This window comes from Anoplopoma fimbria, chromosome 5, assembly GCF_027596085.1.
Source record: "Anoplopoma fimbria isolate UVic2021 breed Golden Eagle Sablefish chromosome 5, Afim_UVic_2022, whole genome shotgun sequence".
In the NCBI taxonomy this organism is placed as follows: Eukaryota; Metazoa; Chordata; class Actinopteri; order Perciformes; family Anoplopomatidae; genus Anoplopoma; species Anoplopoma fimbria.
In genome coordinates, this window is record NC_072453.1 from 823,655 (window position 1) to 851,256 (window position 27,602).

Sequence of the window (27,602 nt, forward strand, 5' to 3'; positions counted from 1 at the left end):
GCAAGTAACAGGTTAATTTATCTCCTTTTGTTTTCACTGTCCCTCCTTTAAAGCTGCCCAAATCTATATTTTTACATTAAAGGTGCAATGTTTAAGGTCTGGTCAGAATGTCGGTTTTAAAACTTCAGAAAATGAACCAACATTATCAGCAGGATTTGAAGAGGTCACAGAGTTTTCCATCTTTTTTAAAGACGTCTATCTATAGTGTTTCACAGTTGGCTTTTTTAATTAACCGATGCCTGTAAATTTAGATTCTATAGAGCCGGTGGTAGAGGTGAAATACTGTGTATATGTCTGTGTATATATATATATATATATATATATATATATATATAGCTATAGATATATTCATGAGTGTTGCTAATTGTCAGTTTATGGGCCTCTCCTCAGGGATCAGTGGCATACGTACCCCAGCAGGCCTGGATACAGAATGCCACCCTGAGGGACAACATCCTGTTTGGGAAAGCCTACAATGAGCATAAGTACCGCTGCGTTCTGGAAGCCTGTGCCTTAACTCCTGACCTGGAAGTGCTGCCTGGAGGAGATATGACTGAGATAGGCGAGAAGGTACAAGAGAGAGACACTTTCATTTTATGGTTCTCTTTTTTAGTAAAATTTTAGTTTCTGTTCTCAGGCTCTAGCTTTGCTTCTGCTTTCCTTTGGTAATGTCTATCATCAAGCATCAGGCTTCAGAGATTTAATCGATTATTAGTTTCCTACACAACCCCCTCCCCCTCATCTTTCGTAGTTACTGATATAATACTGACACAATCGCATGTTGGATTATACTGAAGTGTCTCGATCACGCAGGGCATCAACCTCTCCGGTGGGCAGAGGCAGAGGGTGAGTCTGGCCCGAGCCCTGTACAGCGACACTGACGTCTACCTGCTGGATGATCCGCTGTCAGCCGTGGACGCCCACGTGGCCAAACACATCTTTGACAACCTCATCGGTCCAGAGGGTGTTCTAAAGGGCAAGGTGAGGAGAGTCTACATCCAGGCTCTCGCCTTTTTTGAACGAGAGCCTCGTTCAAAGTTTGCGCTAAAAAAGCCTGTAAACAACACTGCAGAGGTGAAGGAGATACAATATACTGGTCGTGAGAAAATACATGATGCAACTTCAGGGAACTGCGGTCATGACTCTTGTTTCAAAAGAGGAAGTTGTGTGTATCTTTTCTACCAGAGAGGAAATTTTTATCAGTTTATTACTTGTATTCTTTTTCACATATATGTCACATGTCACTGATAAGAGCTGGTTGATTTCCTGTATGACTTGATTCTGCTGGTAAAGTGCAAATATTATGTTACTGAATACGTATTTGAAGTTGAACTTCTAATAAAAAGGGTGCCTGTGTTTGTCTGTGATATGATGTGTGTAGCAGATTATTGCATACAAAAAAAACAGTTTCTTTTGTTGTTGTAGCTGACTTATTTTTAAAAGCAGACTTGTCACCTCTCCTTTGTTATCCCACACATGGCTTTTTGACTCCAGACACGTATTCTAGTGACACATGGCATCAGCTTCCTGCCTCAGGTGGATAACATCATGGTGATGGTGGACGGCAGGGTGTCAGAGATGGGCTCCTACCAGGAGCTGCTCAAACAGAACGGAGCCTTCGCAGAGTTTCTCAGGAACTACGCCCTGGAGGACATCGTAGAGGAGGAAGAGGCCACTGGTAGAGCATCACTTTCTCATATTTTATGGTTCTTTTAAAAAGAAAGCTGTATAACATACTGCTAACAATGCTTTTACAGAGGATCAAATTGAAGATGAGGAACTGTTCCCTGACGATGCCCTTAGCAACCACACAGACATGGTGGACAACGAGCCGGTGATCAATGAAGCTAGGAGAAGTTTCATAAGGTAGAGGGACTATTTCTTTCTAACTCCCTACAAGGATAGAGATTCTTTTCATACATTTTGCCTTTTTGTCTCCTGGCGCAAATGTCCACTTGCACACAAAGGATAAACTGATACGATTTTAGAGGTCAACTGTCACTGTGTTCTCACTTCTGTCCCATTTTTGTGAAAGCGAAAGCTAAGGAACGCCTTGAATATGGCACAAACATCCACTTGGATTAATGGATGGATTGATTCAAATTTGCTGGTCAAATGTCACTGTGACATAACAAAACAGATTTTTGGACATCACTCAACAATTTATATGCTGCTTATCATATGACACAAATGTCTAATGGGATAAAATGATGAAGTGATGGCATTTTCGGCAGACATGGATGCAAACTGCAACTTGACTGGTTTGCTGAGACATACGGTCACGAGGCACTAATTCTAGCCATACATGGAGGGTAATCTTTTCTTCTCTTTACAGGCAGATCAGCATCATTTCAGCAGACGGAGAGAACCCCAAGTCCCGCTCGGTGAGGAGACGTGGCTGCAGCCAGAGGAAACACTCCGAGCAAGAGGAGAAGAAGAAACCACTCGAGATGAAGAAACTCATCCAGGCAGAGACCGCGGAAACAGGCAGGGTCAGTCTTTTCTCTTTGGCCATTTCTATTTTCAGATATACAGATAGACCTTTTGCTGAGGCCCGTAGTTTTTAAGGGCAAGTTTTTGCAAATGTAGTTTTACTCAGATGGAATTTGATACTAATGGACTGAAAAGATTGTCAGGAATAAGCTCTTGAAAGTAAATATGAATCTTTTTTATTTGTTATTTCTGGAGGCACTACCCATATTAACATTTAAAAGAAATATAGACAATACTTAAGTACATAATATTTCACATCTAATAATTTCATATCATAGACACATTAGGTTGTAGACTGTCACATTTACCTGAGTGCAAAGTTTCTAACCCCTAACCCTAACCCGGGTCTGATGTCAAAATAACATATTATTATAATCGTTCAAAATTAGCTAATTTACAAAGTATAGTTTGTACTAAATCTGTACTTTGTTATTCTATCCTCAAGTCCTCTCCACTTCCATAACGTCGCAATAGCACACTATTACTATTACAAATTCTTATTTTATCGAAGAAAAAAAAAAAAAAAAAAAAAGTATTATTATTTACATAACTAGAAGGGCAACTGGAGAGCTCTGCCAAGGCTGTTTCCATTGGAGAAAAATACCATGTCTAACCACTCCCTGATTAACTTAACATCAACTTTGTCATTGATGCTGTCCCAACTGAACACTGTCACTCCTAACTAGGTGAAAACAAAAGTGTACCTGGAGTATGCTAAGGCGGTGGGAGTTCTTCTCTCGGTGTTCATCTGCTTCCTGTACGGCTGCCAGAGCGCGGCGTCCATCGGAGCGAACATCTGGCTCAGCCAGTGGACCAATGACGCCTCAACGAATCAGACCAAGGAGAATGTTCACATGAGGGTGGGGGTGTACGCAGCACTGGGCATTGCACAAGGTAAGAAACTCTTGAGTGTCATAATGAGTGTTAAAATACGTAAAAAAGTAATTTAAAAGTCCAGAGCCATTCATGTTTATGCATTTATTACTGCATACAAGCTTTTCTACAGAAGCTGCCTTTCTTCATCTATGTTTGAGAGGTTTCAATTTTTTTGATGTTCATTATCAGTTTGAATTTTATTTTAAATTAATCCACCATAATTGTCTTTCTCCTATATTTCCCAATCCGTGAATGCATATGTAGACAATTATGAAATACTGCCAAATACAAAGGCAACCATGGATGTTATTGATTTACAAAACATAGAAAGGACACAGAAAACTAACAAGGGACAGCACGTTAGAAAAAAGTATCGACCAAATTAATAGTAAAGAATAGAAGGCGAAAAAAGAAAAGAAAAGCCTGATGGAGAGAAGAATTAAAAATAGATAAACGATTATGGAATCTGTTGCATTTCAGGCGATCTTTGCAGGATGGGTTTGGTTTAGTGTTATCAGTTATTTCTGTTGGTACATAGCTACACACATAGACATTTCAATATACAAATTTCCCCGCTGCGGGACTAATAAAGGATTATCTTATCTTATACACATATATGTTACCCCGGTTACCTGCTTACATTTACATTTATATTTGGGTTGTGGCATTAATTCACCAGCAGCAAGATAAATCTGAGAATTGGTTTTTTTTTTACTGAAGTGAAAAGTGTCTTTCCTTTGATGTCTGTCTTGTTAGCAAGATCCACCCATTGTTTTTTCAGGTTTTATGTGCTGCCACAACATGGTGCTAACATTATTTCTGAACAGCTACTTTAACTCCATGGTGCCAAATGCCACGTCCATCCACACAGCTCCTCGTTGCAGAGTGCATTGAAGTAAACTGAATGTATTTGCCTTGCCAGTTGAAAGTTTTTTTTCTGCAATAAGCCCACCGGAGAGATGCTTTGAGCAGGAAGACATTGGAGTGTCTGTGGATGTGTAGTTGACAGACACTGACTGTGTCTGCTAGGAATTCCATTACTTTCTCATTCCACAATAAAAACCTTCCCTCTCCAATATCTTTTTCCTCCATTCCTACTCCTCTGATTCAACCCCATCCCAGGTATCCTGGTCATGATCTCTTCCTTCACACTAGCCATGGGGAACATCGGTGCAGCCCGGAAGCTGCACTCTAACCTCCTCACCAACAAATTTCACACGCCCCAGTCTTTCTTTGACACCACGCCTATAGGACGAGTCATCAACCGCTTCTCCAAGGACATCTACGTCATAGACGAGGCTCTCCCGGCCACCGTGCTCATGTTCCTGGCCACCTTCTTTGTTTCTCTCTCCACCATGATAGTTATCGTTTCCAGCACACCCATCTTTGCCGTTGTCATAGTGCCGCTGGCTTTCATATACATCTTTGTGCAGGTACTCAGGGAAAATGTTGCTTGTGTGCCAGATGAACATCTCTCCTCCTCTTCTTTTTCTTTTCCCAAAAGTTCTCTTCCTGTGGTGGCATGCCGCATGCATGTTGGATCAGCAGCTTTATTAATCTTCCAGTTTCAGCTTTTGTCCCTCCATAGCCTGTGATGTTGTCCGCGATGAACCTGCTTCCACACACTCCAAAAAAAACATGCACACTGTTGGGTTGAGCAATACAGCATAGCCCGATGAATATGTTTACCTTAAGGTCAAACCCAAAAGCACTACTAATCAGTCTTTAGTGATTCATAACCTCCATCTAGTGGTGGACCAGTGTTGGTACAACTGGATCAGCTTCATATCATGGGTCTTTACTGTGGGTCAGTGATATTCTGGATTTTTTTTAAAGGGGTTTAGGATGTGTAATGTGTAGCCTATGCATGTCCGTGAAGTCTTTTTATTTATTTATTTTGCTGTCATAAAAAAAAAATGGAGCAAGAGCCTCAGTTGAAATAGTAAAGTCGTTGTAAAGTAGCAGAGTTGTTGTCTGGTCAGATGAAAGGTTGTTTGTGTTATGGGCATCTGGTCTTAAAAAAATCAACATCTTTCTGATAATATTAAGATATTGCAAAATTATTCAGATCTGGTGATATCTTAATTAGGCAGATAGTGAGAGTAAATACACATACTTGTTGTCTACATAAGTAACATTAGATTAAGTTACTTAAATTGCAGATTTCCTGCTACATTTAGGTGAAACATCGACACTTTCAAACCACTGTGTCACACACAGTTTGGATTAGTCATTAAAGAGAGTTATCATTTGCTCTTCTTAACATTTAGGATATTGTACATTTTGTGATCAGAAGGTATTAAGCCACGATGTGACCAATCCACATTATATATGATTTATTTAAGCTGCACACTCAGTTTTTACTGCCCTCATGTTACCTTCCATAATTATGTTTGCTATATGTTTCATGCAGTGAGGTATTGGAATCGGTATCCGTAGAGAAAACGTTGGATTGGCATATCCCTCATCAGGACAAATACTTTATATTAAGGGAAAACAGTTGCCTGTATCAGTAATCCCCAATCAGCACGACTGTCATCAGCTTTAAAAGCAGCGTAAACAAAAGTAATCAGTCATATGGTGGTAGAAGGGGAAATACCCCCCTCCTCTACTTTTAGGAAACTGAGGTGGCGCACAAAAAGTGAGGCATCTGATGTTCACTGTTTGTCTGCAGCACACGTTTCCATCAGGCATTAGGAACAGGTCCTAATCCGTTTAACGCAGGTGTTGTTGTGTTGTCACACTTGACCCCTCCACCCCCCCCCCCCCCCACCCCACCCCGCTCCTCCCTCCTCCCACCCCCCTTCTCGCAGGTGTGCTGTTGTTGGTTAACTGCCTGTTGTGCCGGGCCTACTGTATGCTGCGGGCGGCCAAAATCACGCACCGCGACATGCTCCAGGGGGTCCTGCGAGCTCCGCAGGCCTTCTTCGAGAGCACCCCCACTGGGCGGTTACTGAACCGCTTCAGTAAAGACGTGGATGCTATAGACTCCCACATCCCTGACAATATTGACATATGGATGCGCACTTTCTGGTACACACTGAATGTGCTGCTCATATGCTCTGCTCTCACCCCAATGTTCCTCATAGTCATAGCCCCGTTAATGCTTCTCTATTGGTGGGTTCAGGTAAATAGGAAACAAGTCTGCTAATTCATTAATACAACATGCATGTCTGAGAGTGTGTGTGCTGGTAGACTGTTGCATGTGGTTGAGGCGGTAGCTGCTGTTCTAGTGCTGTAGGTGCAGAGTAGGCGGGTGTCTGCTAGTCCAGTAGTCATAGGTCGGGGCATTAATGGCTCAGTGTAGGTTTAAAGACTGTGGAAGCTCTGGTCAGCAGCAACACCTAAACTGCTGTTATGCTTCTCAGCTTTCTACTAAAAGAAAGAAGGCACCTACAGTCGGTTGAATTATATCTTTGCAAACTTGTTTTGTCATCCGTCCAGTGTTTTTCTAACCATACACATCTGCTATATTAGATTCCCATGATGGCTTCTTCACTCTGAGGTTAATTGAGGTTATTCCTGCCACAGGAGCATCTCTGTCTGTCAGAGCCGGGTGAACTATGGTAGCTGGAGAACAGCAGTTGTTAATGCTGGTGTGGTTAGATTTGATGGCTGCAGTATTGATTTATTTTTGTAACCATTAATAAGTCAAATATAGAAAAACAATTTTGGTTTATCTATTTTCTAAGTCTCATCTAAATTGTTGTCTCTCCTGTGTTTATGACTTAAGAACAGCCAAAAAGGTTTGCCAGGATCGTTTTTCCAGGTCACTGTTTTTTCTTTTTCATCTGTGAAAACAAGAGGATCCCTTTTTGTAAGTGTGAGCAAACCTTGTGTACACACAAGATTATATAAATTAAAACTCAACTGGTAGAAAACATGAATGCATATAAAGTCCTCTTTCCAACATGGAGCTGTGGTGCACTTCAACCTCTAGTGGCCAAAATGAGTCTTACAACAACAGACACTCAAAAAGGATCCTGACAAATCTTTTTTTCACACTATTTTCCCAGATGAAATTTTTCTTTTTTAAAAAATCATCTTCAGGCCAAAAAACTTTTTCCCATTTTCTTAAGTCATTAACACAAGACCAGACAAAATGAATGAGCAGAATTTGTTTTTCTCACTTTCATTCAGTCCTTCCGTACACATTCATCCAAACTAATTCTTTGCAAAAGTAATTGCTTGTGGCTTGCAAATATTAATCTGATCAGAATATTTGATTCTCACTAGCCTCACTAGGCTCTTCTTTGTGTTCATATTGTATTATGTTGAGGTTAAGAGCTGTGGTTAAAGTATAGTACAGTATTTTAATGGTCATTTTAGATTTGATAATACTAGTGATCATAAGACACCACTGTACTTCACCTAAATATGACCCAGTTTAGCATATCTCTGCTATTGCAGCCTGTCAAAGGGGCACTCCATCAATTTTATACGTGAAGTTTAGTTTACTTGTCACAAGGATTACTTATCAGCCTGTGATAACAGTTGGGTAATGTTTTCTGTGGGGTTCTGGAGGGAGTTTTTCCAAGTTTTGAAAATGATAGATGATGTCACCAGGGTTACCTCAGCTTTTCTGAAGGTGCAGACTTTGGTACTAATCAGTGCCTTTAAAGCTTGACCCATACTAGGAATAAAAGTCAGGATATCTTTGCAGGCCAATCATTGCAGGCCTTTTTTTTTTATCTTAGCACTTAAGATCAGGAAAACTTCTAGGATAAAAAAAAAAAAAAAGATATATCTTTAAAACATTTCCTAAACATACGTATAAATCTGTTTCATTTCAAATCACTAATCAGTAAGAAAAGTGTACAGGTAGTCATTAATAATATTTTAGAGAAGAAATTCACGGGGCGTTTAGGTTCTGTGTGCATTAACCTCCAAATGACTATAACCAGCTGCACTAACACAAGCTCATATTATTCCTGTGGCTTTGTCATGGCATCCACCCTGCATGGCCTGCGTCTTTGCTGCCTCGTTTGTCAATAATCTTGGCTTCTGCTTGAATGATATATGTCAAAATTCTGCAAATCAAAGCCATACCACTCTCTGTACAAATATGATGGCACATACATTTACAAAGCAAAACTAAGCCTTTCAAAATGCCAAAGTAATTGTATTTTGTTATTAGACAATTTTGTGTGAGGAAAAACAAAACACCTGCAGTTTGACACATTTTACTTACTTTAAGTTCTGATGGAACAACTTAAATATCTTGTTCCCAGGACTACGTTGGTAACGTGATTGGTCTGTTAACATGCAGACAAGACATTCCTAAAGTGAATGCAGGAGAGCTGATTTGCATGTAGACTTATGTAACCTTGGCTGGCATCCTGTCAAAAATGTTTAAACTGAAATATCAAATGATTACTGCAGGTGTTTTGCTCACACAGGCTTTCTTTATTACTCTGGGTGCTAGTGTGCATGTGTGCGTGTGTGGGCTTGTCTGTGTGCATCATAATCTTTTTTGAATATCTGTGCCCCTGTGACAGCTCGTTCAGTTGTTAATGTTGTGTTTGTTTCTCTCCACCTCGACCTCTGTAGAGATTTTATGTCGCCACGTCTCGGCAGCTAAAGCGTCTGGAGTCGGTCAGCCGCTCGCCCATATACTCCCATTTCTCAGAGACCGTCACTGGCAGTAGTGTAATCCGAGCCTATGGCAGACACTCAGCCTTTGTTCTGATGAGTGATATGAAAGTGGATGACAACCAAAAGAGTTACTACCCTGGTATAGTGTCCAACAGGTAAGTGTCCTGTTTCAGCTCAGCAGAACAGCAGCTGTGTTCCAGTATGTGTTGTCCCCTCTTCAGACCTTTTGCACACAAACTGTTGTTGTGTTGTGATGAATGAGGCCTTTAGTGGATTTTCACCTTTGCTCCAATGACATGCAGTCCTCTTGAATTTTTTATTTCCGTCATCAAAACTGTCAATCAAATTGTTATGTGGCTGCATGAGAACAGAGAAGGTCGAGTCCAGTTTATCTCATGCCATGTCATGATGACATAAAGGAAATGCAGTTGCCAATTTCTGTTGATTTGAAAAGTGTTCTTTTGATGTGACAGCCAGTGAAAACTTTTTAAGCACATGCTGTTATTAACAACCAACTGACCTATGATGGTTCATACCAAGAGATAGATCACCCATGAGGGTAAGAGAGGCTCAAGATTAAATGTTTATGAGTCCAGCTTTCCCTTGATGGAGTTCCCATATATAATAGCATTCAGCAGCATTATGAAGGCAGGCCATCAACAACTGTACATTGTAATACTAATCGCTTATCCAACAAATGCGCTAAGTACACAAGCAAACTCCATCACATCCATCCTGTGGGAGTTGTGAAATGCTGACTTGGCTGTATTCAATATCAGAACAAACTAAAGCTGTAGCCCTCGTCGAGGTAAACCAGGCAGTGAAGACAAAAATTAAAACGTTTCAACACTGGAACACAGCTGCTGCCAGATGTTTCACTAAGTAAAAATACACCAGAATGTCAAGACTCACTGCAGTGGAATATGTTCACTCGGCAATACAACGAATACTCACATACAGTAGATAAATATGATTTCACTTGCTAAAGCATTTACTTGCCATACAATATACTGCTGTGATTTATAAGCGTAACCTTGCTGCAACACTCTGTCACTCAGGTGGCTCGGAGTGCGTATTGAGTTCATTGGGAACTGCATGGTGTTGTTTGCTGCTCTGTTCGCCGTGATTGGGAAGGAGAATCTGAACCCGGGCCTTGTGGGTCTGTCAGTGTCCTACGCTCTGCAGGTACCCTGCAACTATCTACTGTCGTATGATCCATCTGTAGCATTTAACTGTTTACATAACACGTTCTGTTAATCAGCAGCTGAGGTTAGCTTTGTTTATAAGTTCTAGGATATACAGGTAGGTTAGGTCAATGTTTGGTGTCTATATCACCAGTAATGAGTTTTATTAGGTAATGGGTTAGCATTAAGACAATATTACCCATGGTTTTCTTCACGTTACAAATAACTTTTAATATTTCTTCGGTTGAAGCTGCACTAATCATGATTTGTATGGGTCAAATTACTCTGGGAAATGAGTGAGTGATTGCTCGTTATGGCCAACTCATCTACCTATAATTATTTCAACGCCTTTCAACTTGTAACTTTTTAGCTAACTATTTCAGCTATTTTTTTATGGTTAGCTAAAACTATTTACACATTACTTTTAGCTTTTTCACCATTTTTCACCTTTTAGCTAGCAATCTCAGCGACTCATCATTCATGGTTAGCTAACTATTTATACCATTTATCCATGACTTTTAGCCTTTTCACCATTTATCTACTGTTAGCTAGCTATTTCAGCAAAGCATATTTTATGGTTAGCTATCTATTAATACTATTTATACATTACTTTTAGCTTTTTCACCATTTTCCTACTTTTAACTAGCTATTTCAGCTACTCATCTTTCATGGTTAGCTAACTTTTTCTACCATTCATTTTAGCTAACTGTTTAGATCTCACTGCTCCGATTGATAACATTCTCATACGCTCTCAATTGTTCAGATGTTACAGCTGATTCAAAATCTCTGGTAGGGTTTTACATCTGGATAAACAGATGGGATTTTAGTGGTCTAAGTTCACTGTGACCTCACAAAACACATTTTTTGCCATAACTCAAGCATCCACATGCTAATTTTGACTGTTTCACACAAATTTCTAGTAGGATTAAATTATGAAGTGGTGACATTTTGGACGGACATTGATGGCAAACAACCCTGAGGTGGTAATTCTTGTCTCAAACTAGTTCAGCTGCTCCACATCCTTTCAGGTGCCCAAAAGTACCTATTAAGTCTCACTGAAACACTTCGGCTTTTAAACAACACTTGCCTGTATTTTCTTTTTTGTAGGTGACCATGTCGCTGAATTGGATGGTGCGAATGACTTCAGATCTGGAGAGCAACATAGTAGCAGTGGAGAGAGTGAAGGAATACTCTGAGACCAAGACAGAGGTAACTTGTACTGTGTGTGTGTGTGTGTGTGTGTGTGTGTGTGTGTGTGTGTGAGTGTGAGTGTGTGAGAGTCTTTGTGCTGTGTTTAAAAGGCATGAATTTACTCACATTCCCAAATATTGTCTTGCTGCCAAGTCATGTTCTCAAACAACACAGGACCTATAAACTCTAACTAGATCCAGAAATGTCAGATTACCTGGTGCCAACAAGAGCCCCTCTACTACATAAGACAAACAGGGCATTTGTACTGAAGAAAGTGTACTCTTTCTGCAGCCATCGCAGTAAGTGCCCCTTCTAGAGCTGCTATAGTTGTTAGTGAACGCTTTTGTTTGGAGCATCCAGTGAGTCTCAGAGGTGAAATAAATATTTGGCAGCTCTCAGTGACTCAGAGTTTTTTTTCGAGTGATAAACAAATCTGATCTGCTAAAAAGCCATCAGGCTGATGAGTTGTTCAGAAAGTTTTCCTAGTCAGAAATGCTGCTTTTGTGTTAACAGGCCCCCTGGGAGGTGGAGGACAAGAAGCCCCCACCTGAATGGCCCATGGAGGGGAACGTGGAGTTCCAAGACTACAGCGTTCGGTACCGAGAGGGGCTGGATCTTGTCCTAAAGAACCTCACGCTGAGCGTCAAAGGAGGAGAGAAGGTGGGAATGGTGTGGTGAGGCGATCAGTAAGCAAACTTGGGTCAACAGGGTTCACTAATCTCTGCTGTTTGTATGTTTGTGCACAGATTGGTATCGTGGGTCGTACAGGGGCTGGCAAGTCCTCCATGACGCTCTGCCTTTTCAGATTGCTCGAGGCTGCAGCCGGAGAGATCACCATCGACGGGCTGAAGATATCCGAGCTAGGGCTGCACGACCTGAGGTCCAGACTCACCATCATTCCACAGGTACACAACTCATGAATTAGAGTAAAAACGTTAGCTTGACAGATATCAGATTTTAAAGCCCAGTGCTGACCTGGAGCCTCTGAAAGCACCATTTAGGTCTGTTACTCTTTATCACAGTTCTTCACATAATATCATTCTTGAGAGCAGCATTGCTGACCTGGAGCTGTTTCTTGGTTGGGAGTGACTTCCTGGTTACTTGTCCTCATTATGAGGTTTACAATCCACCAGCAGCAAAGAAAGTTGCCCAACCAGGAAATTGCTCCAGCACGTAACACTCTGTGAAACCACAAATTGTTTTAGATTGCTAGCTTCAGAGGTGCTGGTGAGTTTTTTTTTTTACCATGACACACAGCAAAGGAAATCTGTTTCCCCCTGTTTTCAGTCTTTATGCTAAGCTAAGCTAGTGGCCTGCTAGCTGTAGTTCATATTTTGTGCACAGATATGAGAACCATCATCTCTCATCAAGAAAGCAAATGGATTGTTCAATTGACAGAAAAAGAAAAGCAAAAAAAACATTTCTGTTTCCAGCTTCTCAAAAAGATTTTATTCCATTTTATGTAATAATATATTGAATATTTTGGGGTTTTGGACTGTTGGTTAGATAAAATCAGTAAATCATCTTGTGCTCTGGGAACTTGAAATGAGCGTTTCAAACTATTTTCAAACAGAATATGTATAATGTAGTGTGAGGAGTGAATGCTTTTGTTTAAAGCTACTGAAAAGCCACCAAAACAAAAGAAGAAATTCTCCGAATTACTCTTGTTGGATTTGCACCTTGTCGTCAGTTTTTTTTTTTTTTTTTCAACGCCTGCAACGTTTTCTTCTCTGCCACAGGAGCCTGTGCTGTTCTCGGGCACACTGAAGATGAACCTGGACCCCTTTGAGAAGTACACTGATGAAGACATGTGGAGAGCTCTGCAACAGTCCCACCTCCACAAGTTTGTCAGCAACCAGCCGGCAAAACTGGAGCTGGAGTGCTCAGAGGGAGGAGAGAACCTCAGGTTGGTTGAGAGGGAAAGAGACACAGTAAACCAGCGTTTGAATGAATAGTTACAGTTAGTAGGATAACCGTAGGCATTCTGTAGCATTGTGTTTCATGTTATGTTGTATCTACAGTGTGGGCCAGAGGCAGCTGGTGTGTTTGGCTCGAGCTCTCCTGAGGAAGACGAGGATCCTCATCCTGGATGAAGCTACAGCTGCGATCGACCTGGAAACAGATGACCTCATCCAGTCCACCATTAGGACTCAGTTTGACGACTGCACCGTGTTTACCATCGCTCACAGGCTCAACACAATCATGGATTACACAAGGTTCAACATATATGAATACTTACTTATAAGGAAAAATGCACCTTAAAAACTAGCACTGAGTTAGGGTCAACCCTAACTATTAAAACAAATGTCCCCATCAACAAAGATAATATTTCAAATCAGCCATGAAGCCTGTGAGAGAACAGAGACTGTTGTTCTTCCTTTAAACGGATAATTCGGATTGTATAAAGTGGGATTGTAAGATGTACTTCTTCATAGTCAGTATGTTACTGCAGTAGATGGAGTTTTGAGAAGCAGACAGGAGTACCGGCGCAGGAGCAAGACAATGTACTTCTTTGGAGGGGGGCAGCAGTAAAATGTTTTTTAGACACCTGAAATATCAATATCAGTTTAAGTGTATGTAATATATATATTTAAAATATTTTCACCTCATTACCTTGCAGTCAGACAGCCCTTTCCTGACGGGGAACTGAAGCCTCCATTGATCATTTATTTTTACCTCGCAGAACACAGAAGTTGCTGCTCTGCCGCTGCCTTGATTGGTTAGTTAGTGTTATTGTGTGGCTGAACTAAACCTTTCAAACGGGCAGATCTAATGGCAAGTTAACGCGGTCAAAAATATTTTGAATACAGCATACACTGATCTATTTTCAGGAGGTCTTTTCATTCGCATGGCTAAACAAATGTTTTCCTGCTGCCCCCGTCAACAGCAGCACATTATTTTGCTCGCGTCTGTTTCTCCAAACTCGCGACCTTCCAACTGTCGTCTACCGGAGGTTACAAATAAACATTTTAATACAAAGGTGGAATTTACCGTTAAATGTGTAAGTAGATGGATTTAGCCTTCTTTTTAAGCATCGTTCTGAAAAGTGTCCAGGCTTTGTGAATGACTTAATCCATCCTCTCTTTTCTTTGCAGAGTGCTGGTGTTGGACAAGGGACAGATAGCAGAGTTTGACACTCCGGCAAACCTCCTATCGCAGAAAGGCATCTTCTACGGCATGGCTAAAGATGCAGGACTGACACAGTAGAACCGCCTTTTTTACCCAATGTTACAAACCAGGGTTCAGTCTGACTCTGAATTTTAAACCTGGCAGTGGAACTGAAGAGTGCCTTTTATGTGTACTTGGTATTTTTTTCAGGACACTTGCTGCCGGTTTTGAATTCAGCCTGAACTCCTCTGCAGACTTGGATGGATTAGCAGTTGCAAACAGATGTAGTGTTTGTCTGAACCAACATCAGGACATTTACCTACTCTTCTGTGATTGTCTTAAGTTTCTGGCACTGACTGTATTGTCTTGGTTGGCAAACACTGTCTCCTTGGCATCTAAATAGGAAAAAACAAGCCATATGTGCAAATACTAGTTGATCCAAGTCTGCTCTTTAGTGCCTTCTGCCAGTGGGATGAAGAAAGCCAGTGAATGTATCATTTTATAATCGGCTCTTTGCTGCAAACAACAAAACAGAACTTTTTTATTTTATATTTTCTACAAAGAAAAATACTGTGCCACTGTACTTTCCTCATAAGAAAAAAAAGAATATACACTTTTGTGATAAACCCACTTATTTTTGTATTGTACCGTTATTTAAGCTACTTTTTAAATAATTGTATCATCTAGGGAAGTTTGCTCAGTTAAATATGTGATTCTTTTGTGAACCAAATCTATTAAAACTTGAATTCTGTACCACCAAAATATGAAATATGATAATGCCTTTATTAAAAAAAAAAATATAAAGAACAATGTTTGTGTGCTGCTTTGGTATGATATTTAACTCAAGGTCATCAAATGTAATGTAGGGACTACAAATTATCAGATCTAAAATGTGTAAAATTCACATTACCAAAGAACAGTGGTGACTGCCTAGTAAAGCAACAACTCATTAGGACTGAAAATTGTGTCAATTTATAATGCAGCAGAATTACATGTATTATATATGCCGGGCTGTTTTATTTGATTGCACTGGTAGCTTAAATCATCATTGATATACATAAAAGGGGTGTTGAAATTTCTAGGAACGCCTCTTGGTATACATGTGAAATATAATAAGAAACCGTAAATAAGAATGTAACTATTCCAGTCATCCACTAGAGTGTGCTCCCAGCCAATCAGGGATCCACTAGAAGTCTTCTGTTTCCAGTCCCCTCACTAAGAAGTTGTCTGTCTCTATGGCTTACTGGTTTACCTCACTCATGAGGATGTTGGCAGGTTTTGACCCCTAATTTCCCATTTAGACTGATGCCACACACTACAGCACCGCTGCAGAACGGAGAAGACGAGTTCCCCTCAGATCCCGGGTAGCAACATGTCTCTTTCCCCACAGACACTAGCGGTGGCTGGATGTTTCACAGAGAAGCTGCGGTTAGCATTTCTCAATGTTTTCCTCCTCTTGCCGATGCAGTGAAACACACACACTCTTCTGTCTCTACAACATGCCAGAACCGACTACTTGACATGGCAGGCAGGTTTGGCTCTGGCCGTCTATGACTTGTCGGATCAGTTTGTGCTTCAGGCGCTGCAACCGCAAATGAGAGGAAGATTTTAGAAGCTCTTTGTTTTTCTCTCGAGACCAACCTGATGGGCCTTCTGGATGTTCCTTTGCTACATTAAGACCACCCACAGCTGTCTAAAAGGAAAGGGATTTTGTAAAATATGATTACCTGCTGAGAGTTCAATGAGAAGGTTGATACAACTCATGTCAGTACTCTACATATGAAGCTAGTTACAGTGTGTATACTGTGTATGTGTATGTTGTGTTTTTGAAATAAAAGGAACTTCATTTAACCCAATGATTACACAAATGCACACTACATGTGCAGATCTCTTTGTTTTAAGTTTGTGGTGTGGTCATTTAGTATTTTCTGTAGTCGTTTAGTGTGTCTTTGTAGCCATGTGGTCTTTTGTAGTGGTTTTGTGTCTCTTTGTGGTCGTTTTGTATCTCTTTGTGGTTGTTCTGTGTCTCTTTGGATTTTTTTTGTTGTTACTTTTGTTGTCTATTTGTGTCTTTTTTAAAGGATTTGTGTCTGGAGTTGTTTTGTGTCTCTTTGTACTTGTTTTGTTTCTCTTTGAAGTTTTTTGTATCTCGTTTGTGGTTGCTTTGTGTCTTGAGTTGTTTTGTGCCTTTGATTTTTTTTTGTATCTCTTTGTGGTTGTTTTGTGTCTCTTTGAAGATTTTTTGTATCTCGTTTGTGGTTGTTTTGTGTCTGGAGTTGTTTTGTGTCTCTTTGGAGTTGGGTTGTTTCTCTTTGCGGTTGTTTTGTGATCTTTGTCGTCAATTTGTGTCATCACTTTGTGGTTGGTACGTTTCTCTTTGAATGACATTTTTAAGGTGAAGAGCAGGGGGCCTCTGACCCGTTTTGCCTCTGGACCTGTGCATGGTAGTCCATTCATGCATGGTACAGTATAAGCTCATTATCAGGTGTTCAATAGTCTAATGTCAGCTAAACTGAGTTTCCGGAGCGGTTTGGTTTGACACTGGATTCACAAAGCTTGTTACCTAGGACCAGGAACTTGCAACTTACACTGACATTATTGTATCTAAATTCACTGGTGTTGGCTTTAAGTATCCAAATTACACAATAATCAAGTTGAGGACATATTCTAGTAGCTATTCCTTTTATGGAAGCTTGAATCCTCAAATAACCTCTCGTCCGTGGGCATGCCTTGGATCATTTTGTGCTTTTATTATTTCATCAAAAAATAAGCATATCATTTCCTACATATTTGTAGCCCCAAGATGTATCCATCTTCACTTTGACAAGAGGTTATTAATTCCGCCTCCACATTAAAAGTTTGTACATGACAGGTTCAGACTGTGTGAGGGCCGTGTAAGTTGTTAAGATATGTCAGGATATATATCTTTTTTTTTAGCAAAATATAGCTCTTCAAATGTATCTAATGAGAAGTTTGTACATATTTTTGCAGTTAGGTTGAACAGAAAATGACCATAAGAGAACTACAAAATGAAGTTGGTCCATAAATCACTGGAAAGACCCAGACACACAGTAAATAGCTGTTCAAATAAGCTGATATAATTAATTAATCATACATGCAGAATGTGTACAGTTGTTTGTCATTGGCAGAGGAAATAGAGCAGACTTAATCCTTCTTACAGGATTGAGACCTGCAGCTCTAGAAGCTCGGCAGACTTGAGATAAACAGGCTGTATTTATTTTTCTTGTCATGCACACGTACACACACAGAAATCACCATGTCTGCATCAAGAACAAACAATCTACCACAGAAACACTTTGACACAGCATGAGTCCACTGTTATTGCACTGGAAGGCAGTCTAATAGCTGCGCTGTCCTCAGCTGAACTGTGGAGGAAACCGATCGGAGAAGTTTACACAGGAAAGGAACCAGCAATTACACCTTCATTCATTAAATTCTCTGCCAAACACACCCACTGTGGAGCACATCACCTGATTTTCAAAGTTGTTGTCCTCATCTCACCTCTGCTGGCCTACGAGACAGATTTGAAAAGGGGTGTATACGAGGTTGTGTTTGCTATTTTAAGTTCCAGACGTACAAATCCAAACTCATTAATTAAAACCTGAGAGTGCTGGGTGATAAACTGTTGTAATGTTGCAATTTAGTTGTGTCAATGTTACATCCTGCTGCCTGCTTTTGCAATGGCCTGGGTTCAGTTTTTTCTGGAATGTTTGCATCTTGAGATTTTCATGAACCTACACGAAGTGGTTGCATTGACACAACTAATCCTGTGTACAAAGACATGCTCTGTAGAATGTAGAGCATGTATACTGTTAAGTTTAAGTCCCCTGCTGAACATTGAAAGGTGAAAGAATGGAAATGGTTGTGCAGCAGCAGTCACGTATCACTGGTCACATGCTGAGACAGGGAAAAACTCTTAATCAATATAACATGTACTCAATAATGTATCACAAGGTCATGAACGCGTGTTTGTCGACTTTCAATTTCCAGTATTTCATTTATTGTGAGCTAAACAGTTTATTAACTATTCAGTACAACAAGTTGAATGAGCATAAAGGAAATTATTAAACGTGTTTAAGGCAGTTATTCAGTCAATTACAGTGATTCTTTCTACAGGCCAGAGCAACATGTAAGCTCTGAATATGCATCAGCTCCCTTAGTATTTAATTTAGTTCTTTAATGTAGTCAGTTTTAATTTGAACTCATTTCACTTTATATTATCTTGTCGAACCTGAAAGAAATTATTATTTGTGATCACAATTAAAATAGGAAATTTCCCCGATTACCTTTCTTTGTGACTAATCCGTTTGTTAGATGAAATAGTTTTTTCTAAACATTATGACAATGTGCAGGAAAAATTCATGCACAACCCCCCCCCCCCCCCCAAACAATCTCCTAATGTTTGTAAAGCACATCCTCCTACATTTCCTGTGGGATAAAAAACACATGTATCAAAAGTATAAAAAAAATTCCAAGAGGCTTATTGTGTAATAAAAGAGATCAAATCATTATCAATGATCATAGAATAATTGTCCCTTTCTTTTGTGATCATTACGTTTGAATTTGATCTCTCACCCATTAAAATAATCAATAGACTTTCTCAGCAGAGATTGGTGCACCACACAGACTCTACCATGTAAGGTGATCCTGGAGGCTCTGAAGGGTTTATTCAAAAATGAAAAGTATTTTGTTGCAGCAAAATCAAATGTGTTGAAATTATGAGACTTATTATGAAACTAAAGTTAACAATCTCAATTTTATTTAATGGGTATGATTTAAAACAGGCGTGTTCTGAAAAGTTTCTATTCTTTCAACATGGGTTAACATAAATATGTATTTACATATGAAAATACCCAGAGGTTTCTACATAGGAACAGTGTACGGTCATAATCAGTAGGTATTAAAACTAGGACACCTACAGCGCCATTTCTAATTGCTACAATTATAAAGAAAAAAAATCTCTATTGTTGTAATTGTCATTTAATGTCGTGTAATCGTCAAATAATAACTTTTTTTTTTTTTTTTTTTTTTTTTTTTTTTTTTTTTTTTTTTTAAGCAACAATTTGCCTGCGAGTCTCTTCGCTCGTGCGTCTCTGCGCACAGCTGGAGCCCGCAAAGGGTTAAACGGGGTGACCAGCAGCAATGCTTTTAACAGGCAGGTGCCCAGTCAGTCCCAGCACAAAGCTCACCGCTGACTTTTTAAAAAGCTTCTTCCAACATCTCGGGAGCGACTCATAACCGTCATGGTGCGAGGAACTTGGCGAGGAACTACCACGGCGATGGCTGCAGAGCCCGAGTATAAATAGAGCATCCTCGGCTGCAGAGGAGGGACAGCAGACTGGATGAATCAGCTGACGCACATCAGACTCACACGCGTGTGATGCGCCGTTGACTTCCATCGTAGTTTAACCTACGTTTATATTCAGAGCCGTGGAGTTTTTGCTTAACTGCTGGAAATCTCAGAAATCTACCAACTTAAAAAGAAAGAAAGAAAACATTTTTTTCAGCACTTGTTGAGCAGAGTTCCGCTCTGGAGATGTGGTGGATGCTGTTTCCACGGTGGATCTGGTTCCTGGCGTGTGTGTCGGTGTGGATGGAGCACCAGGACGGAGTTTTGCCCCATGTCACCTATTCACACCCGGGGATCTGCCCCAATGACATGAACCCCAACCTGTGGGTGGATGCCATGAGCACCTGTACACGAGAGTGTGAATCTGATCAGGTAATGTCATTAAAGTAACCTTTTAAATTAAGTTATTACGTTATGCTGCATGCACATTTCTGAAATAAAGACATTTTATTTTTTACGTTTTTATTCATTTTCTCCATGATTAATCTCTATTCTGTTATTTATCATTGATTGCATGGAAATGGCTTCCAGATGCCGGCAGCCTCTTGCATCTGTAACTCTTTCTTCTCCTCTTACAGGAGTGCGAGTCCTTTGAGAAGTGTTGCCAAAATGTCTGCGGGAATCGGAGCTGCGTGGCGGCCCGTTTCCTGGACGGGAAGAAAGGCCCCATGGGAATGCCCAAGGAAGCCACGTGCACCAGCTTCATGTGCACCCAGCAGGGGTCTGAGTGTGACATTTGGGACGGCCAGCCGGTGTGTAAGTGCCGGGACCGCTGCGAGAGGGAGCCGCACTTCACCTGCGCGTCCGACGGCATGACCTACTACAACAAGTGCTTCATGGACGCAGAGGCGTGCTCCAAGGGCATCGCCCTGGCCGTTGTCACCTGCCGCTTCCACCTCACCTGGCCCAACACCAGCCCGTCGTTGCCCCAGGCGACCACTCTTCGCCCTACCACTGCTCCTCTTCAGGCTACCATCCCGCCTCCCACCCAGCCTGAGATGCCCGAGATGCCCGCCGTGGTCGGCAGCCCCCTCACCAGACTGTGGCTGTGGGTGACACAGCCAGCTTCCTGTGCGATGTGACGGGTCGCCCCAGGCCTGAGATCACCTGGGAGAAGCAGCAGCCGGAGGGGGTGGAGCGGGTAGCCATGAGGCCGAATCTTGTGCGGGGGAACATGGTGGTCACTAACATCGGTCAGCTGGTCATCTACAACGCCCAGCCGCATGATTCAGGCGTCTACACCTGCACGGCTCGGAACCCATCTGGCTTGGTGCGGGTCGACCACCCGCTAACTGTGCTGCCCACGGAGTCATCCAAAACCCCCGCGCACAAGAACGTGACCCGCTGCCTGCCCGAAGAGTGCCTGAAACCCAACGATAACCCAGAGGACTGTGGGAGCGAGATGGAGAAAGTCAGCTGGTACTACGAGCCCAAGACCAACAACTGCTTCTCCTTCACCCACTGCAACATCGACAACCAGCAGCCCAGGAAGGTGTTTGAGACATACGAGGACTGTATGCAGTGCTGCGGTCCCGAGCTTTCAGGCCCCTGCGGGCTCCCCAGCCTGCAGGGGCCCTGTAAGGCCTACGAGCCGCGCTGGGCTTACAGCAGCACCCTGCTGCAGTGTCAGTCCTTCATCTACGGAGGGTGCGAGGGCAACGACAACAACTTTGAATCCAAAGAAGCCTGTGAGGAGATGTGCCCCTACCCGAAGAACCACCACTGCAAGGCCTGCAAGCCGAGAGGCAAGATGGTGACGAGCTTCTGCCGGAGCGACTTCGTCATCCTGGGCCGCATGACTGAGCTCACAGAGGAGAAGGACTCGGGCCACGCCCTCGTGAGCGTGGAGGAGATCCTGAAGGATGAGAAGATGGGTCTCCGCTTCTTTGGCAAGGAGCCCCTCGAGGTCACCTTCCTCAACATGGACTGGAATTGCCCGTGTCCAAACATCACGGGTGCTGCCTCCGAGGGTCAGGTCATCATCATGGGCAACGTGAGCGACGGCATGGCGGTCCTTCAGCCGGAGAGCTACGTGGGCTCCTCCAGCCCTCGCCGCGTACGCAAGCTGAGAGAGGTCATCTCCAAGAACACGTGTGACATTCTCAAAGCGATCACCAACAGCCCGCAGTAGTGTTAGGCTTAGGGATATAACGTGTACATAAAGCTTAGATTAGACTACACACTGCAATAATGTTTTGAGTTTTAGGACCATTCTTGCTACAGTTAATGGATGTCTTTCTTGTTTTTTAAAGTTTTCAGAATTCCTGATCAGGGACCCTGTCTGTTACGGCGCGGCCATTGGTGTTGTTAATTGAATTACCATGTATGTGAACATAAGAGACATCCATCATGATCCTCTTGTTGCCTTAATCCCTCCGACTCCGACTTTCCTCATGCCCTCTCTTGCCATCAGAAATCGAGGTTGCAGACTTTGCATTGAGGCACAAAACTGACACGACTGAGTTAGATTTTTTGTACATAATTTAAATGTCACAATATTTTTTTAATTGTTCTATTTTCCAGCCTTATTTTCACCTGGCACTTTTTGATATTTGATAACATTCCTAACTTCATACATTTACCACTTTTTTCACTTTTCATGTTGTATAAATGCATCCAAATACCCATGCAGGGTATTGCACATACATTACGACAAGGTAGATTTGGTTCCAAATGAATGGGTTGTAATATATTGTATTCACCACTTGCTATTAGTTTTTGGGCTATTTATTTACATGTAAGCTTTTCTTTTTCGTTTTTTTACTTCACATTCTCCCTCTGAAATTATGTGACATTTTGTATCATTTTTCAAAGAAAATAAAGATTTGGGATTTTCCATCAGTCTCCTTTCATTATTTTTGTTCATTGCCATGAACTATTGCAATATATTCAATTACAGGGACAGAATGGTTCACATTTTTTTAAGCTTTTAGGACAAGGTACACACTGACCAAATTTTTGCTTGGTTTCGGCAGCTCCTTCTACCTGTGTGGTTACTCTGACAGGCTGTGATAAAAGAGACTAGGGAATAGCAAATCCCCAGCCCACCACCTCCCTCCCACCCTATCTCTCCCCCCCCCCCCAAAAAAAAAAAAAAAAACCATCCATTCTAAAGACCCCTGTGGCATTGTAAAAACTTCACCCTGTTTTTCTTTGCCTCCATGATCCAGTCTAATTGGGTAAGGAGCCCAAGCTGTAAACCTCAGATCCAATCCCAAACAAGAGTTATGTGTTTCATGCCGTGCCAGCAGGCGTCTCTGGGTTACTAGGAACAGGCCTTGGTGGGCTTCGACGAGGGTGTTCTACTTCCCAGATGAGATTCTGTTTCTCCCATCCAGAGCGGCAGAGGGGAGGCAGGAGATCGGCCCATGTACGGCAAAAACCACCGGGGAGTTCAGACCTGCACTTCAGCAGCTGTTGAGACTCTGAAGCAGTGAAATATTAGATCTGCAGCACCTTGGATCGCATCAGAAAGCCATATAAACAAGGTTTCACATCAACAACGCAAACCTACCAACAGACATTTTATCGCTTTTCAACAAACGCTGTTTATTCATTTTAAAATCACACACTACTTAATTGCCGCCAACAGTTATGTATCCAGAGTTTAGCTCCTGCACACGTTCTGAGGTCAATGGGTTTGATGGGTTCTTGTACAGTAACGTTGAAGGTTTTATTTTGTGAATATCTACAGCTGATTTGAACACTAATAGTAAACTAGCATGACCCTGTAAGAGTACTGTCCAAAATGCTTCTTTAAAGCTAGCGATGGTAATGTTGTGAAACTAGCTAGATTTAGATTTAGATTTTTTTAAATCATCCGACCCAAAAAACAGACCAGTGTTGCCTACCCTTTATCTATGAAATTAGCTAGCAGCACCAGCTCCAAAAGTCACTAAATCTAGCGAGAAAGACGCCATCACTGAAAGCCTGTCCTTTCAGTACTCCCTCCAAAGACAACTCCCCCAAAAATGATCATTATGAGCGTAAAGTAGGCCGTCGGAATATTCAATCAACTATTCATTCACCTTAATAGCTGAAAGGAAAAACTATGCTTTAGGATTATTCAGAGATTGGGGCAGTGGTACTTAACCTCAGGGTTGGGACAGACATACGATGAAAGACGAGGTCACAAGACCATAGATAGATTGCCAGGGTAAATTACTGCATGCTGGTTTTTTTAGGAATAAGGTTGAGCTTTCAGTGTTTTAGTGCCAGGCATTTTGGAGATGTTGAGAATGAAGTGCAAATACCATTTTGAGAATAAAGTCAAACTTTGATAATAATATGTTAAGTATACAGTTGAAATACTGTTTCCAGAATGAGGACAACATCTCGAGAATAAATGTCAAACTTTTGATAAAATATCAAACAACATACTAGATTTTGACTTTATTCTCAAAATACAAACTAGAAAGTTTGCATTTTCTTCCTGCTCTAATTTTTACCCCTTAAGCCTGGTCCATACTCTTCTATATTTACTAGATAGGGACACCAGGAAATGAGGGAGAGAAAGGGACGCAACAAAAGATCCTCTGCTGCACTTGAACCTGGCCCATTCTGGATCAGGGTTTTAACAACTACAGGTATACACTTTGCAACATTTTAAGGGATCAGCCAAAAAAGTTTAGAACCGCTGGATTATGAACTCTTAAAAACCACAGACTGGATCTTTGGGCGAAACTTATGGTTTCTTAGTGCTTGTCGGTGGTACATATGTGCAATCTATTGTCCCTCTAATGGAGCGTGGATTGAGTCCAATTGTTGAATTTTATAGCAATCACAGATGCAACCAACAGTTCAGCTGAGGGAACTAGTTCACATATCAAACTAAAACCCCTCAAAACAACCTCAAACTCCATCAATTATTTTCTTCTCCTCTGATTTTAGGTCCATAAAAAACAAAAACACCTCTAACCACTTCAAAGCGTAGCCTGTGGTCCAAAAAAACACAATTTATTATCAATTAAAATTCAGAATATTTGAAACATGTGTGATCCTTATTTTTCAGGTCCTTTTATGCTTTTCTAATTCGAGTCGGGCCAAGTAAAAGGGTACAAGAGCTATGCTTTGATATGGAGTGCGGAATTTTCTCGCACATATTGTTGTTTTCTCCCTCTCTTCCCTCTCAGGCTCTGCTGATTTGATGGGGTCAATGCGTTCATAAGCTCAGTTCACACAAGGCAGGAGAAGTCAGTGTGGTCCCATGCGAGGCTCGGATGTAGACCTGCACCAGGTAGAGAGGACACGGTGGACAGCAGGGACCGGTACAGTAGAGCCGGTTACACTCTGCATATATTTCTATGCTGAGCCCTCCATGTTGTGTATCCAGAGGACAGCGGACAGTGGCACCTGCTGAACAGATCATCTAGCCGGGTGGTTTAAGACCTCTGATTCATGACCTGCATCTGTTATGGCCATATCATTTGGAACGTCCATTGAAAAGATACAGTAGCCACTCACACGCATTGACTAGGGATGAGCAGGGGTCCCATGGCAGTATATCATCCTGAGGGCAGCAGCAGCCGAAGGGTTTGAAGCTGGTAGGTGGTAGCTGCTGTGCTCTGGATGGGGAAGTGATTGAGAAATGCTTTGAATTACACTCGTGAGACACTTCACCCCTAAATGCTGCTCTGACAAAAGTGACAAACTCTCCCATACTCTTCCTCTGAGAATGCAATCAGTGTGGGTGAATGCCAGGGAAAGATTTATTCACATGAAGCGACATTATTTTAGTGTTGAGTCTGAGAATCTTATATTTCTCTAATAATTAAATCTGAAGTCTTTTGTTTGGTTTTCATAAATGTGCTAAGATATGTCAATAAAGTAACTTTTAGAAGGGTGGCTTCTCTCCCATTTAAGCACTTATGGAATATAGATCTCATATTTGATATCATTAGTTAAGAGCAGTTTATTGGTCCCTGTTCCAGTGTGGTGGAGCTTAACCTGCTCTATATATCAGACGAGGTTGTGTGAGCCACAGCATCCTCTGGTGTTGGCTGAAGCTTGTCTACATAAAGCTGCTACAAGTATTCAGTACATAGATCCATTGATAAGAGGTTGGAAATATTCAGTAGTGTCAGTTGAACTCTAGTGTTATGAAAAACATTTGTACTGTGAATGTGCTCTGTCCACAAACGCTGCAGCTCACAACAACTGGAAGTATAGGAAATATCTGATAAAGATGTGCGTTATTGTTAGCTATTTAAACAGTAGAAGATATAGATTTTAAGTTTTTAATTCAATGTTTGCACTATTATTACTATTGCAACTACTTTAGTCCATTCTGGAATTATTGAAGGTAAAGCAGCTGAGCAATATTTCTGTATAATCAGATGTGACAATGACAAGATGAAAGGTGTCACTCAGCACCACTGGCAACAGAATGGGGGTGGGGGACATTTTGTCCAACCCGCATTCAGGTGCTATGGGGATAAAGTGGTAATGTCTAGGCCAAGTTTTAGGAACATAGAACATTGGCGATAACACCCAAGCCTATGTTGTCTAACGTGTCGGACCTTTATCTAAATATAATCAGCCATTGTGAAATTCAAATGAAATCAAAGTGATCTGATGGGCTCTATTTTCATGAAAGGTTTTATATTATAGGTGGGTGTATTAAAGTCTGTGACAGTCATGGCCGATCACACTCACTGTCCTTTACCCCTGTAATCACAGGGCCCTCCCCATCATGACGCAATTCATTTTTTATTTTATTTTTTAAATCATAAATTGTGTCTTTGACTGTGAAGGAACAGTTGCAATGCATTTAGTTTTCCTGAGTAACAAACGTGGTTTTAGAGTGTACCCACTTGTACATTCTAGCCCTATTTATCATAAATGACAAACATGCCTTCACTATGTGTTCTATGCACGTTCTAGTCTGTAGTCAGCAGGAGTCAGTGTGGCGCTTTACTTTGCTGAAGGACCAGACTGTACATAGAACAGTCATTACGATGGGAAAGTTGATTTAAGCGAGCAAGGCTAAACAAGCAGGAGTGAAGTTGTCCTGTTTCATTTATTTGTCCTATTTGCATGAACTATTTGGTACCAGATACTATTTGGTATCATTTGGTACCAGCCGGTACCTGTAACACTTACAGCTGACTTATGACGGCGTCTTTGGCTGTTTGGGGGTGAACAAACAAACAAACGACTCAGCGGTCAAACCCACTTGAATAATGCAAGGCAGAAACCTAAGATAATTGCTTAAGGAAACATGGCGTTTTATGTTGCTTTTGTTACAGATTTTCCATTGTTATTGTCAGAGGAAATCAACGTCACCTGTGGATGAGCACTAAGGGAAAGCTACAAGCCTACAGGCTCATGAACAATATCAGGAGGAAAGCAAATATAAGAGGTGGATGGGCAGTAGGGCATCAGCTGGTGATACACAGAATATGCATAATAAGTGTAAGATTGTAGAGTTAAAGAAGAGGGATTTATGTCATTAAATAACAAAGCTTCTTGCCTTGCAGTTATGGCTAATGTTTGTCACTAATGTGTGTCACTTGTTTTCCTTGGTGTGTAATTATGTACTGTGTGGACTTCATACATGATTCTGTTGATATAGAATCTCTTGTTTAAGATTATGGTTTGTTTAGGTAATTACACTCTGGGTGTGTATTATTATTTATGGTCCAATTTTTTTTTACAGCACACATTGCACCTTTTTCTGTTATCGGTCCATATTACCAACTGCTTACATACTGTTATGTTGCTCTTGTTTGGCATAATAATCTAACTTTAGCATTCTAACAAAAAATAATCTCATATCAGTTTACTCA

At 41.3% G+C, this 27,602-nt stretch overlaps 2 protein-coding genes across 3 annotated transcripts in view; both read left to right on the forward strand.

Annotated features, from left to right (window-relative positions):
* abcc3 (ATP-binding cassette, sub-family C (CFTR/MRP), member 3) overlaps positions 1-15,235 on the forward strand; it is a 51,677-nt gene extending 36,442 nt beyond the window's left edge. For both annotated transcript variants that reach the window (XM_054599397.1, XM_054599398.1), the window contains exons 17-31: positions 391-567; positions 811-978; positions 1,492-1,675; positions 1,755-1,863; positions 2,333-2,489; positions 3,177-3,384; positions 4,489-4,799; positions 8,917-9,116; positions 10,020-10,146; positions 11,253-11,354; positions 11,850-11,996; positions 12,083-12,241; positions 13,076-13,242; positions 13,358-13,552; positions 14,432-15,235. In XM_054599397.1, the coding sequence (XP_054455372.1) occupies positions 391-567; positions 811-978; positions 1,492-1,675; positions 1,755-1,863; positions 2,333-2,489; positions 3,177-3,384; positions 4,489-4,799; positions 8,917-9,116; positions 10,020-10,146; positions 11,253-11,354; positions 11,850-11,996; positions 12,083-12,241; positions 13,076-13,242; positions 13,358-13,552; positions 14,432-14,543 (2,523 nt within the window). In that variant the 3' untranslated portion in view covers positions 14,544-15,235. The remainder of the gene's footprint in view (positions 1-390; positions 568-810; positions 979-1,491; positions 1,676-1,754; positions 1,864-2,332; positions 2,490-3,176; positions 3,385-4,488; positions 4,800-8,916; positions 9,117-10,019; positions 10,147-11,252; positions 11,355-11,849; positions 11,997-12,082; positions 12,242-13,075; positions 13,243-13,357; positions 13,553-14,431) is intronic.
* Positions 15,236-20,001: 4,766 nt separating this feature from the next.
* wfikkn2b (WAP, follistatin/kazal, immunoglobulin, kunitz and netrin domain containing 2b) lies at positions 20,002-21,946 on the forward strand. The gene is given in 3 exon segments (XM_054599355.1): positions 20,002-20,187; positions 20,394-20,844; positions 20,847-21,946. Coding segments are annotated over 3 exon segments (1,737 nt in total).
* The last annotated feature ends 5,656 nt before the right edge of the window (positions 21,947-27,602 follow it).